At 40.4% G+C, this 22451-nt stretch overlaps 1 protein-coding gene across 1 annotated transcript in view; it reads left to right on the plus strand.

Annotated features, from left to right (window-relative positions):
- Positions 1-22451, plus strand: part of Spata17 (spermatogenesis associated 17) — a 163226-nt gene that overhangs the window by 115061 nt on the left and 25714 nt on the right. Inside the window, 1 exon segment of the mRNA XM_038349681.1 lies at positions 5157-5292. Within this exon segment, the coding sequence (XP_038205609.1) occupies positions 5157-5292 (136 nt within the window).

The raw sequence follows: 22451 nt of genomic DNA on the forward strand, positions 1-22451 counted from the left end.
AGAATTCTGGGAAGAGGGAAGCTCAGTCTCCAGTTGTGACCCAGCCGCAGAAGAAGCAAAATGTGACTGCCTTGCAAAAAAAAAAAAAAGGTACCAAGCCATGTAACTAATACAGACAAGAATTATGGGCTAATATAAGTTATAAGAGTTAATAAGAAGCCTGAGATCCTAGGCCAATCCGTTTATAATTGATGTAGATCTCTGTGTGATTTCTTTGGACTTAACGACTGCAGGAACCAGGCAGGACAGAAAATTCTGTCAACAGAAGTTAACTAGCAAAGGGGACAGGATCTCAGGAGATGGCATGGATGCTGCCATTCCTATGCCAGAAACACACAGCTCAGGGGTTCACTTTGCTCTCTGAGGTACCCTGTGAAACTTGACTTCAGAGGACATAGCTAATGGTTTTCCAGTCATACTGTGGTAGAGGATTTATTTTGTTTAACTTGAATTGTCACACTGGCCCACTCAAATAATTTGCTTGCCACACAGGCATTAAATCAATGGACATGCACCATCAACACATGAATCAATTATAGGTCCAGGGAGCATGTGTCATATTAGGCAGATACACTCCATATGACACTAGGCCATAAGCAAGGATTCCTGTCTGAGGAGAGCAAAGACCCTAGTTTGATGGCTTTTGACCTAGATGACCAATTAAATGGTGATGGTCTTAGTGTAAAAATAAATAGAAAGCATGGGTGGATTAATGAGATAGGCAGTTGATTGAGAAGATGGCTTTTGTTATACAGCAGCTCTTCTTTTTATCTGAGCTGCCTCCTGTGGATCTGCTGAGTATCAGTACTGCACATTGGATAACACGGTCTTGTGTTAACATGTATCTGTAAATGGAGGTATAAAAATCATCAGTGTAGAGCTGATGGCTAAAACCACAGTGATGGAAAGATGCCCTCTCTCTCCTAGGACTGACTCTGCAGAGAAGATGAAGTACAGATTTCTAGAATTTGATGTAGTGCTAGGTCAGTGGTTCTAGTCAAGGAGATGGAAGTGTTTATTGCCTTGGAACTCACAGTACAGACACAGTCAGACTTTCAGTCACGGGTAGTTCAGTTCCTAGGAATATGCATTTGGAAAATATGTCTAGTGATTCTAAACCATAGGAATTGTTAATTTAAGCTATTTGCAGAGCAACACACACATACACTCTCAAACACAGAGACACACACACACACACACACACACACACATTAAATACCATCACCAACTTCTTCACTCTATGGGCTCATCTTCCACTAACTCTGGCAGGCAAGATCCTAACCTGCCACCAGTCCCCAGTTCCCTTGAGTAAAGAGCACTAGCGTACACACATGTATGAACAAACATAGCCTTCCTCAGTCGCTTCCTCTGTTGTTGCCTCCTGTGATTGTGTCCCCCACAAACAAACATTACATTTGCTTGTGTGCTCCCGAGTTCCCATCCTTAAAGGAAAATCCCATCCAAGTATGTGGTATCTTCCACCCCATATCCATATTCGTGTTTTTCAAAATGATAATTCTATAGAAATATCTCCCTTGATGTCAGTTGAATGACTAAACATTTAGGCAATGGAGAACAAGAGCGGTTGGAGTAAGTGAACTCAGCTGTCTAGGAGAGGAGAGTTAAATTGGGTTCTGATTGAGCATGAGGATGAGCAAAGGACCGACTTTTTAAGGGGAGCATGCACAGAGGCACAGAGAGAATGGGAAAGGAAGACGGAACGGAGAACGAACTAGAAAGGTAGGCAAGGTGCAGAGCACACTGGGCAGATGGGGTGCAGTGGACAAAGTCTAAGCAAGATTGAAGGCTTGAGACTTGAATCAATAGGAGATCGAGCTTCCTGATTTGAAGATTTGAATTAACTGTCACTAAAAATAAATGAGTTGGTGAGAAGCCTAGAATTATGAATGACAGTAATAAGATTATATGAAAAGAAGGGAAATTAAGCAGAGCTGTAAAGGGGGGAAGAAGGGTAATTTGTTGGTATTATTTGGAAAATTATATTAAATGTATTAGCTTTCAATATCCATTGCAATAGATCATTTTCTCTGAAGCCATTTCACCTCCTGCTTCCCAAGACTTTTAGCAGATCATCTAGAACTGCCTAGTCAAATGATAATCCATTAGCATATGTCACTGTAACTCCATTGCTCTTAAGACTTTTTTTCCAGAGCTGGGCCAGTGAGATAGCATAGTAGGTAGGCACTTGCCACCAAACCTCACAACCCGAGTCCAATTATTTGGACCCACATGGTGACAGGAAAGAGCAGACTCTGAAAGTTGTCTCCAGATTTCCACATATGCCCCATGCCCTACAAATCCCAGGCACATATGTGAAATATGTTTGAGGTGTAATAAAATCTTATTTTTCCAGATCTGTGTCTTTGTTAAGATTATAGGAACAATAGGGCAGCCTGGCGCTTTCTATAATGTGAAGTCAAGGCAATTGCACAGTGCCCACTGAAAGCACAAACCAAAACTAAGGATGTATTTTACGTGTAAAGGAAGAAATTTTGAAATGAGTTTACAAAATAATCAAAATTTGACTATCGGCTACTTTGTGAGTTTTAAGTTTTCATAATCATTTATACTTTATTTGATGGTTAAGTCATTTTATTAATTGTAAGATAAGGTTCTCTAAAGATTATGCAATATGTAGATATTTTTAAATTTATGCCGCTTATACACATATGTACATATACTTAAGAGCACACATACATGTGACTGATGAATCACTGGCTAAATAAAACTAGGATTATTTTGGGGACCTTGCCTATGCCTTCAAGAAAGCAAATTTTGCACAGACACAAAGGAAAAATGTATTGAAATGCCATTCGAGAAGAGAGAGGAACTAAAATGCAGCAGCTTCTCATAACACCATCTTTGGATACTCAGGAACACTGGGGCCACATGGTTTCTGCATGTCTCTGATGTTCATCCCATGTGCAAATTAGCATTGGAAAGACCATAATTTGTCTTCATGAAAGCTGTTTTCCCTTCAAAAATGAAAATTCTTCATGTTTCCATAATTAATTTTGTACACTTCAAACCTCATTACTTGGGTTTTTTAAACGTTAAATCTTATTGGCAAATATAAAAGAGTTCATTTGTAAAAATTAAAACTAAGATGAAAATGAAGTAAGACTTTTCCTAAATTTATAATTAAGCAAATATATGAACACAATAAATTAAATTTTAACTTAGACTTAGACTTTAAAATATCTTGTCTCAATGAAATGTGTCGTGTGGGAATCTTGGGAACCGGTCATGGCTTCGTCAGCCTTGGCTGAGCTTCAGCTTTACTGGTTCAGACTCCAAGTTTTAAAGTATTTCTTTCAGCGGGTTACGCTAGCTTGCTGTATGTTTTTATTTTCCAAGTTTTGCTTCTTTTCTAAATATAACTTTTATTTGAAAAAAAAAGCACCCAGTTCTTATTTCAGGGGCACAATATCTCCTTGGGTTGTATTTATTACAAGCTATGAATTTTCTCCTGGTTACTATAGTATGACACCTGTTTCCTGGGATTTTTTGTTTTTCGTTGTTTTTTTTCTCAACTAGGAAACAACTAGCAAGGAACTGAGTGTGGGATTGAACTTTATTTTTTTTCGAGACAGGGTTTCTTGGTAGATTTGGAGCCTGTCCTGGAACTAGCTCTTGTAGGCCAGGCTGGCCTCGAACTCACAAAGATCCACCTGTCTCTGCCTCCCAAGTGCTGTGATTAAAGGCGTGCGCCACCAACGCCCGGCACAATTAAACTTTTGATGGAGAGCCTTCATTACACCACCTTTGCGTTAAAATATTTCCCAAGGTTGAGCCTGGAGCACACATCTCTGGAAGTTTGCCAAGTGTTGAGACGTTTAATAATTTTGCTCAAGTTCAGCTGACAGTTCATCTACAGATGAGCAGAGGGAGACCAGATGAGTTGGCTGTGGGCTGAAACGGTTCCATTCCATCTAGTGGATTGGTGCACACAGTACGGTCAGTTCTGCAGGGCTGGACTCACCACGTCAGAGTGTCTAAGTGATCTCTTATGAATACATGGAATGTACGGTGTGAAGACAAAGGCCAGAGATTTGATTACTCCCTAGCTGACTTTTGATCCACCTTCTCCAGCTTTTTTCCTCGATCTCGTTTCCTGCAGTGACCACAGCTTCAGTACCCAGCCTTCCCCAAGGCCTTAGTTTTCTTGGACGTCGGCCTCTTCTGATACTTATGTTAACATCCATTTTTCTCAAATTTTCTCTGTCAGTTGCAGATTTCCAGTCCTCTTCCTATCCTCTAAGAACCCCCCGCAGTCTCCAGCTTTTGTTCTTGTCTTCTGTCCTCTTTCTCGTGGATGGCTGGGACAGTTCTGTTCCTTTACTCATATTTGATGAGTTCTGTTGAGGATTTGGCAGAAGCAGCAGAGCAAGTTGCCAGGTTACACCAAGTGGCAGTGCTGTGGGAGTGTGGGGGTTAGTCTTTCATGTCAAACCACTAATACCTAAACTGATCACAAAGTTCAAAATAAATAAAATGCCACTGGATGAAGCAAAGTGCTTCTCTTAACAGCTGGCCTCACCGTGTTTACTGGCACCATGTCCTCTTCAGCCTCCAGTCCAGGCCCTTCATTCTGTTTCCTTATCACTTATAGCAGCCCCATGTGGAAGTCAAGACTCATGGGGGCCATGTGACTTGGGAAGCAAGTAGAGCAAGGGAGAGCTGAGGTATGAGTAGGTTGGGCTGACTCCAGAACTCTGTCATTCACACCCAACAGATGTGCTGCCTTCACTTGGGGTGCGCTGTGGGATTTGAAGGAAATTGATTTCAGTAAGAACTGTTCACTCATACTGCTGGGCTGTTGTTTTGCTTTTTCATATTTATACAACTTTAAAATGATATTTTTGATTACAATATGAATATTGAAAAATCTGGCATCTTTAAATTTTTCATTGGATATTTAACATTGTGATATATTTAAAACTCATAAAAATCCCAGCAGAAGAGTTTGAGTGTCTCCATCATTAAGCAGGTAGGAAAGGAGGAGTCCCAGAAGCCGGAATATTGACAGTGGTCAGGGCTGAAGTGCGGTGCAAGTATTCCAACTCCAAACCCTGTTTTTTCTGAACCAGGACTCTGGAAAGCTAATCATGAATATTGCCTACTTGTCCTTTCAGGTTTTTGCCGTTTTCTTCCTTCCATAAAAAGGAGAAGTATATCCCAATGATTCACTCATCAGACAAGTACAATCCCAGCTCTTACGGACAGAAGTACTTCCGCAGTCAGGACCCTAAAAAGTGGATCAGTGGCAAGGTAGGTGCATGATGCGGTAGAAACGGCTAAAGATAGACACCGATGACAGCATTTGGAAATGGTGCTGCTTTGAAAAGACTGGAGACAGACAATGGTAACAGTAGCTGCAAGTGTCTCATTACAGTTACGACGTTCATAATCACAAACTTACTGGAAGCTGTGTTTGTAAAGATGGTACAGCTGACCTGTGTTCAGTGAGATTTGCATTAATTCTTTGTATTATTGGTTCTTAATATATGTTTTATGATTATATATTCTATAATCAATAACATGGATCACTGACTCTGACAGATTTCCAGGGTTGGGGTTTGAATATGAAATCCCAGAGTGGAATGGATTATTGAACATGGAGGCCAGATATTTCTTTCTCTCTCAATCTTTGTGCATATGTATCTGTATGCACATATACATATAGATCTATACGTAGAGAAAGAGATATGTGATTGGCATATACAACGTGGACTGTGTATACTTGGCACATACGTGTCTGTAGTATGCACATTTGTAAAGTGGACAGAATATGTAGGTTTTAGATGTCATTGATAAGGTGTATTTTTGTTCTTGGTGGCATAAAATAATTAGCCTGGAAAATCAAGTGAACAAAATTAGCAAAGTTGGAAGTGTCACACTAGTTTATTTCAAAATACATTGCATTGCCATAGTAACTGAAGCATCATGCGTGGTGTGGACGTTAAAAGACACATATTGACTGATGAGGCAGGAGAGAAAGTGCAGAAGTATGCCCACGTTTGTGTGCTCAACTGATCCTCAACAATGGCAGCAGATACATCGGCAGAGGGATAGTCCACTCAACAGATGCTGTTGGGACAATTGGATATTCTTATGCAGGAAGATGAAATTGGACCCTTACTTCTCACCATATTAAAAAATCGACTCAAACCCTATTCAAGGTTTTAACATAAGCCCTGAAACTACTAGAGGAAACAGAGAAAAGCTTTTGATATTGGGATCAGCAATGCTTTTTGGATATGAACTCAGAAGTATAAGCTGCAAAATATAAGTACATAACTAAAATTGTATCAAACTAAAAAACTTGTACAAAATAATTGCCTATCTATGAGTAAGAGACTTCCAGGGGGATGAGGAAGATATTTGGAACCAGACATTGTAATAAGGGTCAACATCTAAAATGTGTAAGCAGGTGTGTGTACGTGTGTGTATGTGTGTGCGTGTGCGTGCATGTGCTTGTGTGCACGTGTGTGTGTGTGTGTGCGTGCACGCATATGAGTGCATGAAGGCGAAGGCCCAGAAAGATGATTCAAAAGAAAATATGGAGGTATCTTATGAGTACACGGACAGGTGTTCAACACCACTAAAATTATCCCTGAAAGGTAAATAGAAACCACAGTACATTCTTCATACTTGGCAGAATAACCATTACCAAAAAGACCAAAGGACAACGTTGGCCACCTTGTGAGAAAGGGGAACCCATGTGCTGTTTGTAGGAGTGCAGGTTGATATAGCCTTATGCTACCACTTGACCCAGCAATCCGAAATCCAAGAAAAGTCCCCAGGGAATGAAATTAGTATGTTAGAGAAGTAAGTGGACACCATGTTCCCGCAACATCATTCACAACAGCCAGGACAGCCACTGAAGACGAATGGACAAGAAAATGAGGTAGACACATGGTGAAATATTATTGTGCCATGAAACCTCAAATAAATCTTGTTATTCATGACGTGAATGAACATGGTAGAGTTTGTGCCAATGACAAAGGTCAGGCACAATGACAGAAAGGCAGATACTGCTCCATGGGAGTTAGAAGCTCAGATTCATAGTGGAAACTAGAAGAGTGGGTCAAGAACTTGGAGATGGAGGTGGGTATAGACTGTTACAGAGACGCCCCGGTGTTAAAGAGACTCTCTTTAGGGGTGTCCTGGGAATTGGGCACTGGAAGCAGTCATCCGACTCTTTTGATAGTAGAGGAGGCCGCTGTGCCCTGAGTGGTAGAAGCAGAAGCCGTGATGGTCTCTGAGTTGTCTTGCAGGGTCATTCTATTTCCTTGAAGAACAATTGCCCAGCCCCAGAGAGTACAGGAAGCTCATAGCCCGCCTGCACCCTGTCGGCTTTCTTTCCCCATTTAATTCAACTTATCAGTGTCTTTGCTTCTCTAATCCCAGCTCTAGTCCAGACGTAAGCTGAAACATCTTCTTTACTCCATCTCAGAAAACAGTGTTGTCTCTGCTATCTCGTGTCTTCCTTTAAGAGCTCTCTCTCACCTCGTCCCATCTTAACCTATGATGTGAATGCGGGCTTTTGACGGAGAGGGAGTCAATACTTTGAACATACCGCAAGGCACCTGTCTTAGTTCTGTTTTTTATTGCTGTGAGGAGACACCATGACAGTGTTAACTCTTAGAAAGGAAACATTTGATTGGGGTGATTGCTTACAGTTTCAGAGGTTCAGTCCTTTATCATCATGACCAGGAGCATGGCAGTGTGAAGGCAGACGTGGTGCTAGAGGAATAGCTGATCGTCTTATATCTTGCAGGCAAGAGGAAGCCTCCTGACTGTCACACTGAAGGGAGCCTGAGCAAAAGAGGGCCTCAAAGCCCACCCCCACAGTGATTCACTTCCTCCAACAAGGCCACACCTCCTAACAATGCCACTCCCTCTGGGGGGTCATTGTCTTTCAAACCACCATATACCTTCATGTCTAAGATTTTGGTTTATTATCGTTATTGATATGAGTACAGGTGAGGGCCTGAACATGCAGGACATACGTGTGGATGTCAGAGATGGCTCTCAGGAGTCTCTTCTCCCTTTCTACTCTCAGTTCCAGGTAGGGAAGTCAGCTCCTAGGATTGCTGAGCCATCTCACCTATCCACAAGGCACCTTTTAAATTACAGCTATTGAGTCACTCTGTTTAGACATCATCTTCAGCACTAGTAATTCCAGGCCTAAGGTTTGCACAGTGAGCTCAGTCGGTTTATCCTAGGAACTGATGGGCAGGCTGAGGTAGGGTTGTCATGCCATTTTATAAAATCCCACAGCCGACCCATTCCTGATGTTTTCTACCAGTATGCAGCCTTCCTAAATGCAAACTAGATGTGAGCTCTAACCATTCAGTTTCATATTTTGGATGTTTATAAATATGATACGTATTTCATCTTCTAATCAACATAACTTTTCATGTTGGTGCTTTTTCACCATTTGCTTGGATTCAGCGAAAAGTCTGAGTGACTTTGAACATGTTCATCCCTGTCACAATGGGAAAGATCCCTGTGCAAGGTTTTATTTCCTTACATAGAATCACACTTCCTTTGACACTTTTGTGACTGACTCACTTAACATAGTCCATAAGCATGCCCTTGCATGCACATATTCCTTAAGCAACTCCGTAGAAACAGAAACTTAGAATACTCGCTAGAAGTGAGAAGAGCTCATTTGATTATTTCAGAAGACTCATCAGAGATGATCTTTAATTCACGAAAATTAAGTGAAGAAAGCATGAAGATTCAGGAAATGTAGATAAAGCACTCCCCCAGCCTGTGCCAACTGTAGGAAGTGCAACAAGCTTCCTCGTCCTCCTCTCTTCCTTGTTCCTTCCCATCTTCCTTCCTTCCTCTTCAAGTAACTGCACCAATAATCAAATTGTCATTATAGGGCAAACATGATAAGACGATACAGAATTCATTGTTTTACTAATTGTAAAATTTAGGAGTTATTTAAAATGTTTTATATTTTGACTTGATATTGAATAAATTGGGCAAGAATTAATTTTTTAAGTAGGTTTGTTTACCATTCTACACTTTTTAGCAGTGTCGCACTATGTATGTTTGGTTAGACTGGAACTTAGTAGTGTAACCATAAACTTAATGATGGTCCTCCTGCTTCTGCTTCCTGAATATGCGAATTCCAGGCATGTTCTAATACACCTCATAGTTACTTTATTTTTAGAAAATGTGATTTCTTGATCTGGAGAATTAGAGACCATAACTAATTAATGGAGGGTTAAAGACAACCTTAGGGAACTAGAGTTAGGATCATAATGCAAACATAAAAGGACAAAGGGAGGTGAAAGATTTATAAACATTTGAATATGTGTTGAGGACTGAGGATGGGGCTCAGGATTGAGGCTCTTAGCATGTGTAAAGAGTTGAGATTCAGTCTCCAGCACTGCGAGAGCAAACAAAGCATGGTCAGTTGGATTCATCCACATTAACTTCTTTTGTTTTGTTTTGCTCTAAATAACTTTTTTCAAAAAATCATAAATTCAATGAATTGAGAACAAATAATACTTATTTTCCCTAAAAATGGAGTCAGTAATTAAAAATAGTATCATATATATAATATAATATTTCTCTTTTGTGTGTTTGTATCAAGCTTGCATGTAGCATGCTTGCATATGTGTGGGCAGTTTTACATGTGTGCAGACACGTGTGTGGATGTGCAAAGCTGACAGAGGTGTCTTCCTTCTGTTTCTATTACTGAAACTGAGTCTCTCATTGAACCTGGAGCTTGCTGGTTCCAGCCAGTCTAGCTAGCCAGCTTTCCTAGGGTTCTGGGGGTTCAAGCTCCTGTTCTCACACTTACTTGGCAAGTGCTTTATCCGCTGAGCCATTTCCCCAGCCCTATATTATATTGCTTAAAAAGTGAAAATGATGAAATAGTTAATATATATCATTCAGATTACCCATATTTCTTCAATCTACATGTGAACTGCACCAAATTAAGCTACTCAGTTCTAACTCAGAGTTTCAAGTAGTCAGACTTTGAAGTTGAGGTAAATACTTTAGTATTATAATTCCCTATAGTGCTGGGCTCTGAATGAACTAAAGAACTCCCAGTCAATTAGTGTTAATGTCATCTGTTCGGGCAGGTCTAGGAGTCTAACAATCAACAGTTCCTTCCGCACACTCAAAACATGCTTTGCTTGTCAAAAAATGTTCATATTTACTGACTCAGAGATGACCATCTCTGTCCTTGTCTGAATTGGAATGGTCGTCTGTGTGCCTCTTAGACAACTGCCTTTAGTGGAGCCATTTCCCGTTTCCCATTGTTTTCAAAATTCAGGAGTGACGCCGAGGATGGTTCATGTTGCTAGCTCATTTCTCCATCTGCCTGATTGCGATTGAATTATAGCGGCCGGACCTCCCTGATCCTCATCTGCGCATGCGCTTGGGCTCCAACCATGATTGTATTTGACACAAAGCATAGAAATACCCAGCACTCCAAAGAATTAATTTAGGGAACTAAGCATATTGCACAGAACATAAAGCTGACCTTCCCTGTCCATGCTTTGGGAATGGAGTAGGATGGGGAACACATCACGAATTTAATGTGGCACATCGCCTTCTGCAGAAACTTGGGTGGGACGGCAAGCTCTTGCCACTGCACCCAGAGATTGAATCTGCTGTCACTAGCATCCTGATGATAATGAACATTCAGCTTAACGACCGTGATTATGATGATCCTAATTGATGTGCAAGGGCTGTGCGTGGGTCGTCACAGTTGAGCTGCGCAGTGCCGAATGCGCCTTGGCTGGGACGGTTGTGCTTGCAGGCGCTGATTGGGATAAAATACGCCTTTCTGCCCAAACCGGCCAGCTCCGTTGAATTTCAGCATCTTGCTGCGTTTGCCGGTCGATGATCAAGCACTTGCTGAACAACAGCCTCACAGTTGTTTGTTTGGTACAGTTTCGTTTCATTAGGAAGTGTAAACACTGAAATAATTAGGTGTAATTGAAGGAAAATATTTTGCTCTTGAGTTGTCCTTAAATAATCAAATATATACAGTTCCCCTCTCTCTCTCCCTCCCTCCCTCCTCTCCATCTCCCCTACCCCAGTCCTCTCCATAAACTCAGAGGTTGGCCCTTTGACCAGCACCTTTGTTTAGCCTTGCCGAGCTTCAGTGAGTTTCAGGACAAAAATGTGGATTATAATCCAGGCAGCTCTGTGTATAACTGTTTGACTCCATTCTGCGTTTAAGAAAATGGAGCAGCAGAGCGGAATGCTCCATTGTATAAAGATAATATCAACCTGCTGTGCAGTGTGTGTGTAGAAGACAGGCATGCTTATGTTGGTGCTTGCCCTACTTTTTTAATCACTGGTGTTTTTTGATTTATTTGTGACACTCTTTATTAATTTTCAGTTAGTTGTTTAAATGGCCCCAAATAGTTTCTGATTTGATTTTTTAGGTATAAATGAAAATAGCATGTGCAGTGATGTATCCGGAATTTGGGAAACCTTAGTTCCCGCTGTGCTAGCCTGTGAGCACTAATCCAAGGCTCAGTTTACATCGCATCCTACACAAGGCGTTGAGCGCTGAGCCAGCACTGGAGTGCAGTTGTTCAAAGACGTGTGGTCAGCCATTTGAAAAAACGCTTTGTACCCATAACTCCCTGTCCCAAATTGACCAATATCCGCATTCTATTATTAATAACCAGAAAGTTCTGGAGAGATGATGCTCAACACGTGCCCCTGAGATTTGTAGAATTTACATCACCCCCGGTGAAACAGGCACCCCAGCTGTTCATCTGTATGGTGGTAGAGGGCAAAGTCGCTGTTTGACATCTCCAACTTTTATAGCTTTTAGCCATAAAATTTCCCACATGAGGCTTTAGTATGATGTAGACAGTAATCTCTGAAAAGTTCCCTTTGAAGTTTTAAAGTCTCCAAATGATCAGTGTGTCCTGTCTTTCATGCATTTTTGCTGTCATAATAGCAAGAGTTAAACTCATATAATAATGATCTTGAGATATCAACCTCTGCCCTGCTCTGTAACTGAAATTCTAAATTTTTCTCATTCCTCATTTTAAAGGCTTCGGTTTGCTTTCTTAGTTGGTTCGGTTCTCTCTCTCTCTCTCTCTCTCTCTCTCTCTCTCTCTCTCTCTCTCTCTCTCTCTGTGTGTGTGTGTGTGTGTGTGTGTGTGTGCGTGCGCGCACGCGCGCGCGCGTGCACGCGCTTAGCAAGTGATTACTTAAGAGAGTAGAGAACCTCTAAGGCACTCTTGGGTTGCAGAGTACATGAACTTCCAGGTGTCAGGAAGCATATGCTGTTATGTTTCAAGTAACCAAAAGGAGGCCCTTGGGACTGGAGATGTGTATAAATGTGTATGTATTAGTTGCTGGAGAGATGGCTCATTGATGTAGTGCTTGCCACGCAAACATGAGGACCTTATTTCCCTAGGACCCATGTAGAAACAAGGTGCAATGGTATTTACCCATAATCCCAGGGTCAGGGAGGCAGAGGCTGCTGTGGCTTGTTGGCTAGTCAGTCTAACCCAATTGGCAAGCTCTAAGTTCAGCAAGAGACCCCAGAGAGAAAACTATTGAAGGAAGTACCCAATGTTTCTTTTTGGCCTTCACAAGCACATACACTCAAGTATACCAACACACACACACACACACACACACACACACACACACACACACACAGTATACTAGATTCAAGAATCTTGTTGCTAAACCTACAGATGAACTCTAGGATAAATTAAAGAATTTGGTTTTTATGCTGGGATATTTGAAAAGTTTTAAAAGCAACATTGAAAAGAGGAGATTTTTATTTTCAAAAAATCATTTGATTTCAATGTAGATAATTGCTTTTAGAGAGGCCAAAATAAAAGGAGAAGAGGCCAGTTGGGGTTTTATGATGGTTTGTTCTAGGACAGTAGAAAGCTGATTCAGAAAGATGGGAATTCAGAAATAATAAGAATAGAAACAATTATTATGTTAAAGTTGAAAATATATGAAATGTTTTAGAGTTCAAGAAAAGAAGGTTTGCTGTTTCCCCATCATTTTCCATGATGGGAAACTGGGTTAAGAGCAGTAGTGGTGAGTGGGAGAAAAGGAGGATGCAGAGAGGAGGAGGACAGGCAGAGAGGAAGAGAGGACCACCAGTCCAATCTCAGGCATATTTGAATTTGAGATGACTTTTACTCCTCCTATTGGAGATGTCAGAAAGATAGCTGAATATTGAGGTCCATTTCTTGTAAAAACAGTCTTAACTACAGTTTCTCAACTGAGTAAATTGCTTCAAAAAATAGGACAAAGATAAAGGGTAAGAAGAGAGAGAAGATAGGAGACATTTTAAGGAATGCCAATATTTGTGGCTACTGGGAGTAGGACACCTTAAAGGAGATAGTTAGCATGGGAGAAAAATCCAGAGAAGAGTATTATCAAAGAAGTCAAGGAGAAATAATTCAGTAAAAAGGAAGGAGTGATGAGCCATGCCAAATGATGCCATGAAGTCAAATCAGATGAGTGCTGAAAAACCCCACAGATTTAGCAAACCACAGGTCACTAGTCTCTTATTGGGAGCTGATTTAATGACAGTGTGGAGACTAACCCAGACCGAAACCTGTGAGTGAGAAGAAGAGGAGCTACTTATCTAGAAAATGATGTCAATAGGCTCAAAAAAAGGTTATGAAGAAATATGAGGCAAAATACTTTTATTTTCTGATTGAGATCATTTGTCCACGAATAAATTATACTGTTTATAATACATATACTATATATTTTCTGTGTTTTAATTTTTTATTTACCTTTTAATGTTATCTTTTCAAATTTTTATACTTTTGGTGACAAAGACCCAGATGTTGACATCACTTTCTTATTAAATCTGCTCTGTGAGCTGTTTGCAAAGGGTTTACCTCACAACAATTGGGATATTTAAGAAAACTAATCTTCCTCTTCTATAATTCCTCAGTTGGAAAATGTGGTCCCTTGATGATGATCTCGGGCATTGAAGAATAAATGTATTCTAAAGAGAGAATCAGATGGCACTTATTTGTGCCACTGCCAGGAGAGCATCACCACTCTCTGCTGTGCCGTCTTGCTTCCCCTGCCTTCTGCAGTGTGACTTGTCCAGCAGCAGCATCAAAAGAAGCACTGTGTCACACCTTTTCCTGTTACCTTTGTGTTTCCTTAGACAGATTCAATATGGAACCTCCTCCCTGATACCTCTCTACTGAATTCCTCCAGCCCATACAATCCTGTCAACACTACATACAATAGAGTTTCCCTCCACCACCCCCCTTTCAGAAGGCCTCTCCTAGCCATGTGTGATGATACACTCCTAGAACCCCAGCACTGTGGAGTAGAGACAAAAAGGCCGTGATGTGAATTCTAATTGGTCTTAATAATGAAAACTCAGAGTCAGATATTAGGGGATGAAAGCTGAAAGGTCAGAGAAGCAGAGAAGTCAGTCACTAAAGTTCTTACTTCTACGAAATCTTCAGACTGAATGGGGTATCCTGTCTCTACAGGTCCTCAGATTGAATGTTCTAAGCTTCTGCCTCCACCCACCTTATTATATTCCTTTCTGCCCAGCATGTCATTCCTGTGTCTACCTCCCTAGTGTTCTGATCAAAGGCATGCGATCCCAAGTGCTGGGATCAATGGTGTGAGCTCTGTTTCTCTTTTAAGTGTGGCCTTGAACTTCTCATCTTTTGGCTTCCACCTCCCAAGTATTAAAGGGACTAAAGGTGTGTACTATGACTGTGTGGCCTCTATGGTTAACTAGTGGCTAGCTCCACCTTCTGATCTTCAGGCAAGCTTTATTTGTTAGAGCACAAATAAAATATCACCACATTTCCCCTTTTTTGTCTTAAATAAAAAAGGTTATAATGAATATTAGCAAAACTATATATAATAAGTACAATAACTATATATAGTATATACAGACAACAAATACATCAACAATGTCTAGTCCATAAACATTTGACAAATTCAGAGAAAATATTTTATTATCTATCCTATTTTGATGAGTCCAAAAGGTTGTACATAATTCACTTTCTATTCTAACTTACATTACCAAAACTATCTTTTTATGTCTCTCAACCTTATACATTTTACATTTCTTTAATGAATTTCTTTTCTGAATCTAGTAACAAGGAAAACTATAACTATAAAGTCTTCAACTCCCTCAGAGACCCAAGAAAGAAATAATATTACTTTAGTTAGCAGGAAGTACAAGCAAGCAACTTCCAAAAATATGTGAGAAATGACAGAAACGGCTGACTTTTTTAGCAGTCACCCAAGGTCCCTCTGCAACATTGGGGCATCCATCTTCAGACTACCACCCTAGAATATTTGAAAGACATTTCTTTGAAGCATGATACTCTGAATGTCTGTCCTACCTTGTCTTGGCAAAGTTCAACAGTCACTTTCTTTTGTGTCCTGCTTGTCCAGTTTGGACAACATACTGTCAGCAGTCGAGGCCACAGCACTTTCTTGCCCAGTGGCTCACTTTTTTACCACAAAATTCTATTTGAGACTGATCTTATTTACATAGTAAATTCCTGGACAGCCACAGATGCATAACAAGACTGACTCAAAAGCAATCAGAAGAGAAGCCCCCTCTGTCTTCCTCAAACATATTCTTTACTAGCAAATACAACTGCTTCTAAAAGACCAAACCCTGCCATAAATTGACTTAGGTTTTCTTATGGTAAAGAACATACCATTGTATTCAGTTAATGTCTTAATTATTATTAACAAATATTTTTGTAATTTTGAAAGAATTTATTTGCTATTAGAAGATTGAAAATTTCTCTGTAGCTCACCAAACTAAACCATATATGAAGGTGACATGTGCTGTGTCATGTTTGAAGAACAGTTAGCATCTGTCTTGTAATTTTTCCCTAGATCTTAATGGTTTATTTATTTTTATTTTATATGTATTTGTGTTTTGCCTGCGTGTATGTATATGCACCACATGTGTTCCTGGTGTTCATAGAGGCTAGAAGACATCAGAACCCTGAAACTAGCACTACAGCTGGTTGTGAGTTGCCATGTGGGTGCTAGAAATCAAGCCTAGGACCTCTGCAAGAGCAGCAAGTTCTCTTAACCACTGATACATCTCTCCAGCTCCTTATTGTGTATCTTTACATCATTGTGGTGATACTTACAGAAAATCATTCTGTTCTATTTTTCCTCCTCTTCTGGAGAAACTCATTTGTGTTGATAAAACCTATGAACAATTTTTAAAAGACTATTTTCTTGAAAATAAGATTTTTGAGAAGAATTGCAGTTTCAAACTATGCCAGTCTAAACCTGAAGCTTTGCTTGCTGATCTCTGTAGGGTTTTGAGATAGTACATATTGTTTTGCTAAATGAATTCAGAAATCATCTGTCATCTTAGCTGTGACATCTAATATACATAAATAATGTCCAAAGAGTGGAAGCAATCTCATCTGCAAGTTCTTATAGACCTAGTTCTGATTAAGGAAGACCCAGATCTCTATGTCCAATATATACAAAGGTTATTTATTAAAGAAATTTTCATGCTCCTGTGTCCTGCTAAACCTAAAAAGTAGTGAGATTTCTAACAATATACCAAAAAGATAGCTAATGGACTGCACACAGTTAAATCCACTCACTCCTAATATGTGTAGTCTATCTTTTTATCCTAACATATGACTAATAAAATTCCCCGTGCCCCCACTCTCTCTGCTCATCCTGCTGCTCTCATGAGCATAACTGCCGACAATAATGAAGGGTCCAAACTGCCTGTGTTGCTCAGACTGGGAGATTTTTGCAGGTTCACTCGAGAAGCATTTGATATTCCATGCAGAAAACCCCTGCAGAGCATAGCTGCCACATTGGCTAGAGCTCTGGCTTAGCAGCATTTCAACAATCAGTGGCAGCTCCTGGGTCTGGTATTTAATGTCACACTAACATAAAATAAAATTCACTTTCAAGAAAGCTTGTGCCTGCTAAAGGTATCTACCACATTGCCTCTACAAGGTCTAATGTTCAAGAGCAAAAGAATTTGACCAGTTTACCAAGATTTTTTTAATTTTAGAAATTGTTTTCATCCTTATTACTTTGTGTTATGCTCTTATGGTGGTTGGTTTTGTGTGATCACCACCAAAAAATTTTATCAGAAGAGTATCTGCTCTATATAGTCAGGGCTCGTGCACCTATACTCCATTTAACTTGCAGTATTTTCCAGAACTAAAACAAACATAGATTCATACAGGAAAGGTGCCACAAGGAAGCAGCTGGAGAGACTTCTTTAAGAGTGATGCTTTATGGTACCATCATGTACTGTGTGAGGGAGTCTACTACGAGAGTCAGTGAGTCATGCAGCACAGATCACACATAACTTGTCCTCCTGCTGTGATGCCCATTCCTATCTGTCAACCTGTGTACATTAAATAAAACCAAAGAGGCTTGCTTCACCTCTGAGGGATTTCTTCTTAATTAAATCATTTGACCTAGGTATTCAGTGTCTATGGAATCAAGCTCCAGTAGCCTGCTTTGTGAGGGACAAATTCTGTATTTTCTAAGAAGCCCTATTTGGAGATGGTGTCTTTTCCTTTAGCATGTAGTGGCTGTACCCAGTCATGTTGGTGTTTTTGCTGTCAGTGTGGTCTGGGACAGCTGAAAGCTAGGAACATGTGCACCATCTTAAGGGCATAAAAGTTGATTCACTAGAAATTGACTTTAAAAGCATGCTCATGGATTTTTCACCTTAACAGAAATCCACACGTTGACTCTTTTTAGTGTGAACTTACTAACACCCCTCTTCTGGGATTGGATTAGATAGAATCCTCTTCTGATTGTATTCTCCAGGTAAATGGTTTTTATTTTAATGTAATAATCACTGCTCAGCATAATCCATAATGTAACTGTAGTGAGGTTTATATAAGAATAAGATGTGTAAATAATTCATCCCGTGAGCGAACTGTTTTGTGACAGATCTCTCTGTGTAGCCCCAGGCTGAGCTTGCACATGAGATCTTCCTGCCACAGCCTCATAAAAACTGGCTTTACAGGCAGCCATATACCAAAATACATGACTTGAACACAGTCCAACATATACAATCCAGCATATACCAACATGCATGACTTGCACACAGGCCGACATACACCAACATGCATGACTTGAACACAGGGCAGCATATACCAACATGCATGACTTGAACATAGGGCATAATATACCAACATACATGACTTGAACACAGGGCAGGATATACCAACATGCATGACTTGAACCTCCTCACACTGTTGCCCATGGTATTCTGTTTTTCTTGAATTATTTTGGACCTTAAAGTGGAATCCTTAGCTAAGACTTTAGACTCTACTTTTTATTTATTTTTTTATTGATTTTTATTAAGCTCTACATTTTTCTCTGTTCCTCTCCCTGTCTGTCTCCTCCTGCTTCAACCCTCCTCCAAGGTCCCCATGCCCCCAATTTACTCAGGAGATCTTGTCTTTGTCTACTTCCCATGTAGATTATATCTATGTATGTCTCTCTTAGTATCCGCATTGTTGTCTAAGTTCTCTAGTATTATGGTTTGCAGGCTGGTTTTCTTTGCTTTCTGTTTAAAAACCACCTATGAGTGAGTACATGTGATAATTGTCTTTCTGTGTCTGGGTTACCTCACTCAAAATAATGTTTTCTAGCTCCATCCATTTTCCTGCAGAATTCAAGATGTTATTTTTTCTGCTGTGTAGTACTCCATTGTGTAAATGTACCACATTTTCCTTATCCATTCTTTGGTCGAGGGTCATTTAGGTTGTTTTCAGGTTCTGGCTATAACAAACAATTCTGCTATGAACATAGTATGATGTGGGAGGGTCTTCTGTTTGAGTTGATTTCATTGGTTAATACAGAAACTGCCTGGCTCATTTGATTGGCCAGCCCTTAGGTGGGCGGAGTAGACAGAACAGAATGCTGGAAAGGGAAGTTAATAAATCGCCATGCCTCACCTCTCTGGGGCAGACTGCCGTGCCTCTCCTCAGGGAGAGAGATGCGATGAAGCCAGCCGCCAGGTCAGACATGCTGAATATTTCCCAGTAAGACACCGCTCATGGTGTTACACAGATAATTAGATATGGGTTAGTCACGATGTGAGTAGGAGGCTGAAATTAATGGGCCAGGCAGTGTTTAAATGAATACAGTTTGTGTGTTGTTATTTCGGGGCATAAGCTAGCCGGTGGCCAGGAGCAGGGCGGCAGGAATGCAGCCCGCAGCCCCACACTACAGAATGGAATTTAAATCACTGAAGCAAAATCCATATCAATGCAAATTATTCATATCTATATCAATAGTCTATTTTAATTCTTCTATATGTTGATATCCAGTTATGCCAGCACCATTTGTTAAATATGCTTTCTTTTTTCCGTTTGAGATTTTTTTGCTTCTTTCTCAAAAATCAGTGTTCGAAGGTGTGTGGATTAATATCCGGGTCTACTATTCGGTTCCATTGGCCCTCCTGTCTATGGCTTCTTTGGCTTGTACTATAGTTGTTTCCAAATAAAGATCTCCAGGAGCATTCAAACAGTTTCAGACTTTTCAAATCAAATCATTCTTATGTGTGTAACAAGAATCACCTCTGTGAAATAGTTCTATGGAGGACAACAATATCCTTAATATATGTATTTTATATTTGTAATGGCAAAATATTGCAGTTTAAAGAATTAGTCTCATTGCTATTTTTGTAATTCTGGTTTTAAGGGTGTTTTCTGCATGTAGCAAAAGTAAAATAAATGATTCAACAATTTTGAATAGACATATATGTGTGATTTTATTAAACAATAAAATTGACGATGTTTCCAAGGAACCCCATTTGGAAATACTGTAACTCTTTAATGACTTCGTTGTAGCTAGTCCATGGTGGTGTTCGGGCACAGGGCTTGAGTCGACAGTCATTGACTGGCATGTAATGAAAGCATTCCCTGCTGTTAGTAATGGGTCCAGCTATACTGGTGCATGCTGGCTGAATCAGCTAAGGAAATGGTCTTGTTTTAACCCACCCCCATTCACGCTTGGGGATTGGTGCTGTCCTCCTAGTCCAGTGTGTGTTGTATTCTGCCCCTGTGGTGTGCAGGGTCCTCACCATCTGCACTTCTTGGGCCTGTTGATTTCCAAGCCCTCTGTTTTCAGAATGTTTGGGGTCATAAAGTCTCTGTGGTTCTCTGGCGTACACACAGAAGATAGAGGCACATTTACTCCTCGTTGCCCATCTTATTGGTATGCAGGTCCACAGAACTCTTGAAGGGTTCTCAGCGAGTAGCAAGTAACTGCTTCCTGAGCTTGGGAAGATCCACATTCTTAAAAATCTGTGCTATTTGATTTTCAACTGCATAGTGAGCATTTATATGTGGGGTCTCTGATTTGAGACATCATGTAAATATAAAATGTACGGAAGATCCTAAAGACTTGGTTAAAAACCTGTAACTGTCATTAAGAGTTCTGCTCCATGACACATGACAATACCTTAGATGTCTTAAGATACTCTCTCAACACAGAGTTAAGTTCATCTGTTTCCTGTCACATTGTAAATGTGGGCATTAGGAAAATAAACTGGCCATTATGGCAGACAAAGGTTCCGTGGTTTTGGACGTCTTCTGCTGCGAACTGGGGGCCAACTGAAAGGAAGTTCTGAAAACAGAGAGTAGACATTTTCTCTTGGGAGCATTCTTAATGTAAAATCCCCAATATAGTTCAGGAGTATAAACAATGAAAGCTTCTGTGCAGTTTCCGTAATGATGCTGCTGTGTGCTTTCCATCTCAGCCCGGCTTTCCCTATGGCCTAAGGACTAGAGAAAACACCTCGGCTAAGGGATCTGCTTCCCACCATCCCTTTTCATTAGATTTTATGAATTTACATTATAAGAAGTCAGAGGGAGCATCCATAATTCGAAGGAAAGGTTATAGTTCAGAAGTTGGAAAAAAATTAAGCAATATTCTCACAACTTTTCGGGTTTAGTACATACTATGGTCTTAAGTCTAAACATGTCTGAAGGATGACTGTATGCATTCACAGGAATGTGTGGAGGCCTTGCACCCTCACTACAGCATTAACCAAATCTCCCAACATTCGAACGACTGTTTAGAGAGCAAAATAAATAAATAGATGTGACTCTGGGTCCAAACCCAGGAAACGGGAAGAAAAATCAATCAAATAAACTCTGGGTATTAAAAGCAACTCTGTGCTCTGATGTGAGGCTGTTTGATGGAGTAGTGCAGTGCCAGCCATGCCCTTCTCATGCGAAGAGTAATGCACACAGACAGAGTGACAATCACAGCACAGCCCCCATCAGCAGTAATTAATCTCTTAGTTAAGAGAGACTCGGAGAGCCACTCGTCAGCCTCTTCTCAAGTCAGAGGGACCCTGGTTTTTGATGTTTGCATTCTGAGGAAAATTGTCCCCACCAGTTCTAACAAATTGAAACACCAGGCTAATTATGGCAGCTAATGAAGTGTGTGGAATGGTCACAGCTTGCCGTGAAACTGTTCCTTCAGCTTGGATTAGAGTTTCATCAATCACTGTTTTAAGCTGATCCAGAATCGCTTCTGCCCGCTGCTTGGCATTTTAATGCTGTCTCTGTAATTGGTTTTTTCCCTAAGCTTAGGCTGTTTTTTGAAATATTACATTCTCAAGGCAGGACTTGCAAACTCCAGTTTATAAAAAAAGAATTGCTATTAGAGATATCCGCTGATCAAGTGGAGAAGGCTAATAAAAGGTCCACTGAAATAAAATTCAATGCGGAATTTCAGTCCTCCCAGGACAATAAAGCATCAGCACAGACAACACCATTGCAGACGTGGCTGTGACACAGTTAGGGAGAATCACGGTTGGTGACTGGCTGGCTAAATTCCACAAGGGTTTCTGAAAATTTAATATGTAGATAGGTCCTGGCTTATTTTTAGGAGAGGACAAGTCACTACTTACAAGAAGTGGACAGTTGACCTCATGACAGATATTTGAATATTTGAAGCATTGAGACCAAAGGTGTACTTGTATTCACACACACACACACACACGCACACGCACACGCACACGCACACACACACACACACATATAATATTTTGGTTGATTTTTCTTTTCTGGGTCCAGTTTAGTAACTGTCTAAACGTGATGCTCAACTCACAAACTCTGTTTCAAGGTTTTTGTGTAGTCTTTAAAAAGGGCATCAGCCATTTTCTAGGTATGACTGCAGCTTCCATATAAACAAATCTCATCTTTAATGTCAGGACAAAATAGCCAATAAGGTAGCAGTGGTGGGCACATTCCACTGCGTTCAGTGTATGTTCTGTATTTGCGAGAGAACTCTGTAAAAATTGAACTCTGTCTGTGTATACAGGTCCTATAAAAGGGTAGGTTTGGGCAGGTTGTTGGCCACTTGTCTCGTTATACAGTGTAAGTCACACAGTCTGTATACTTCAACCCTTTTTTATT

The sequence above is a fragment of the Arvicola amphibius genome, chromosome 12 (genome assembly GCF_903992535.2).
Source record: "Arvicola amphibius chromosome 12, mArvAmp1.2, whole genome shotgun sequence".
Lineage (NCBI taxonomy): Eukaryota > Metazoa > Chordata > Mammalia > Rodentia > Cricetidae > Arvicola > Arvicola amphibius.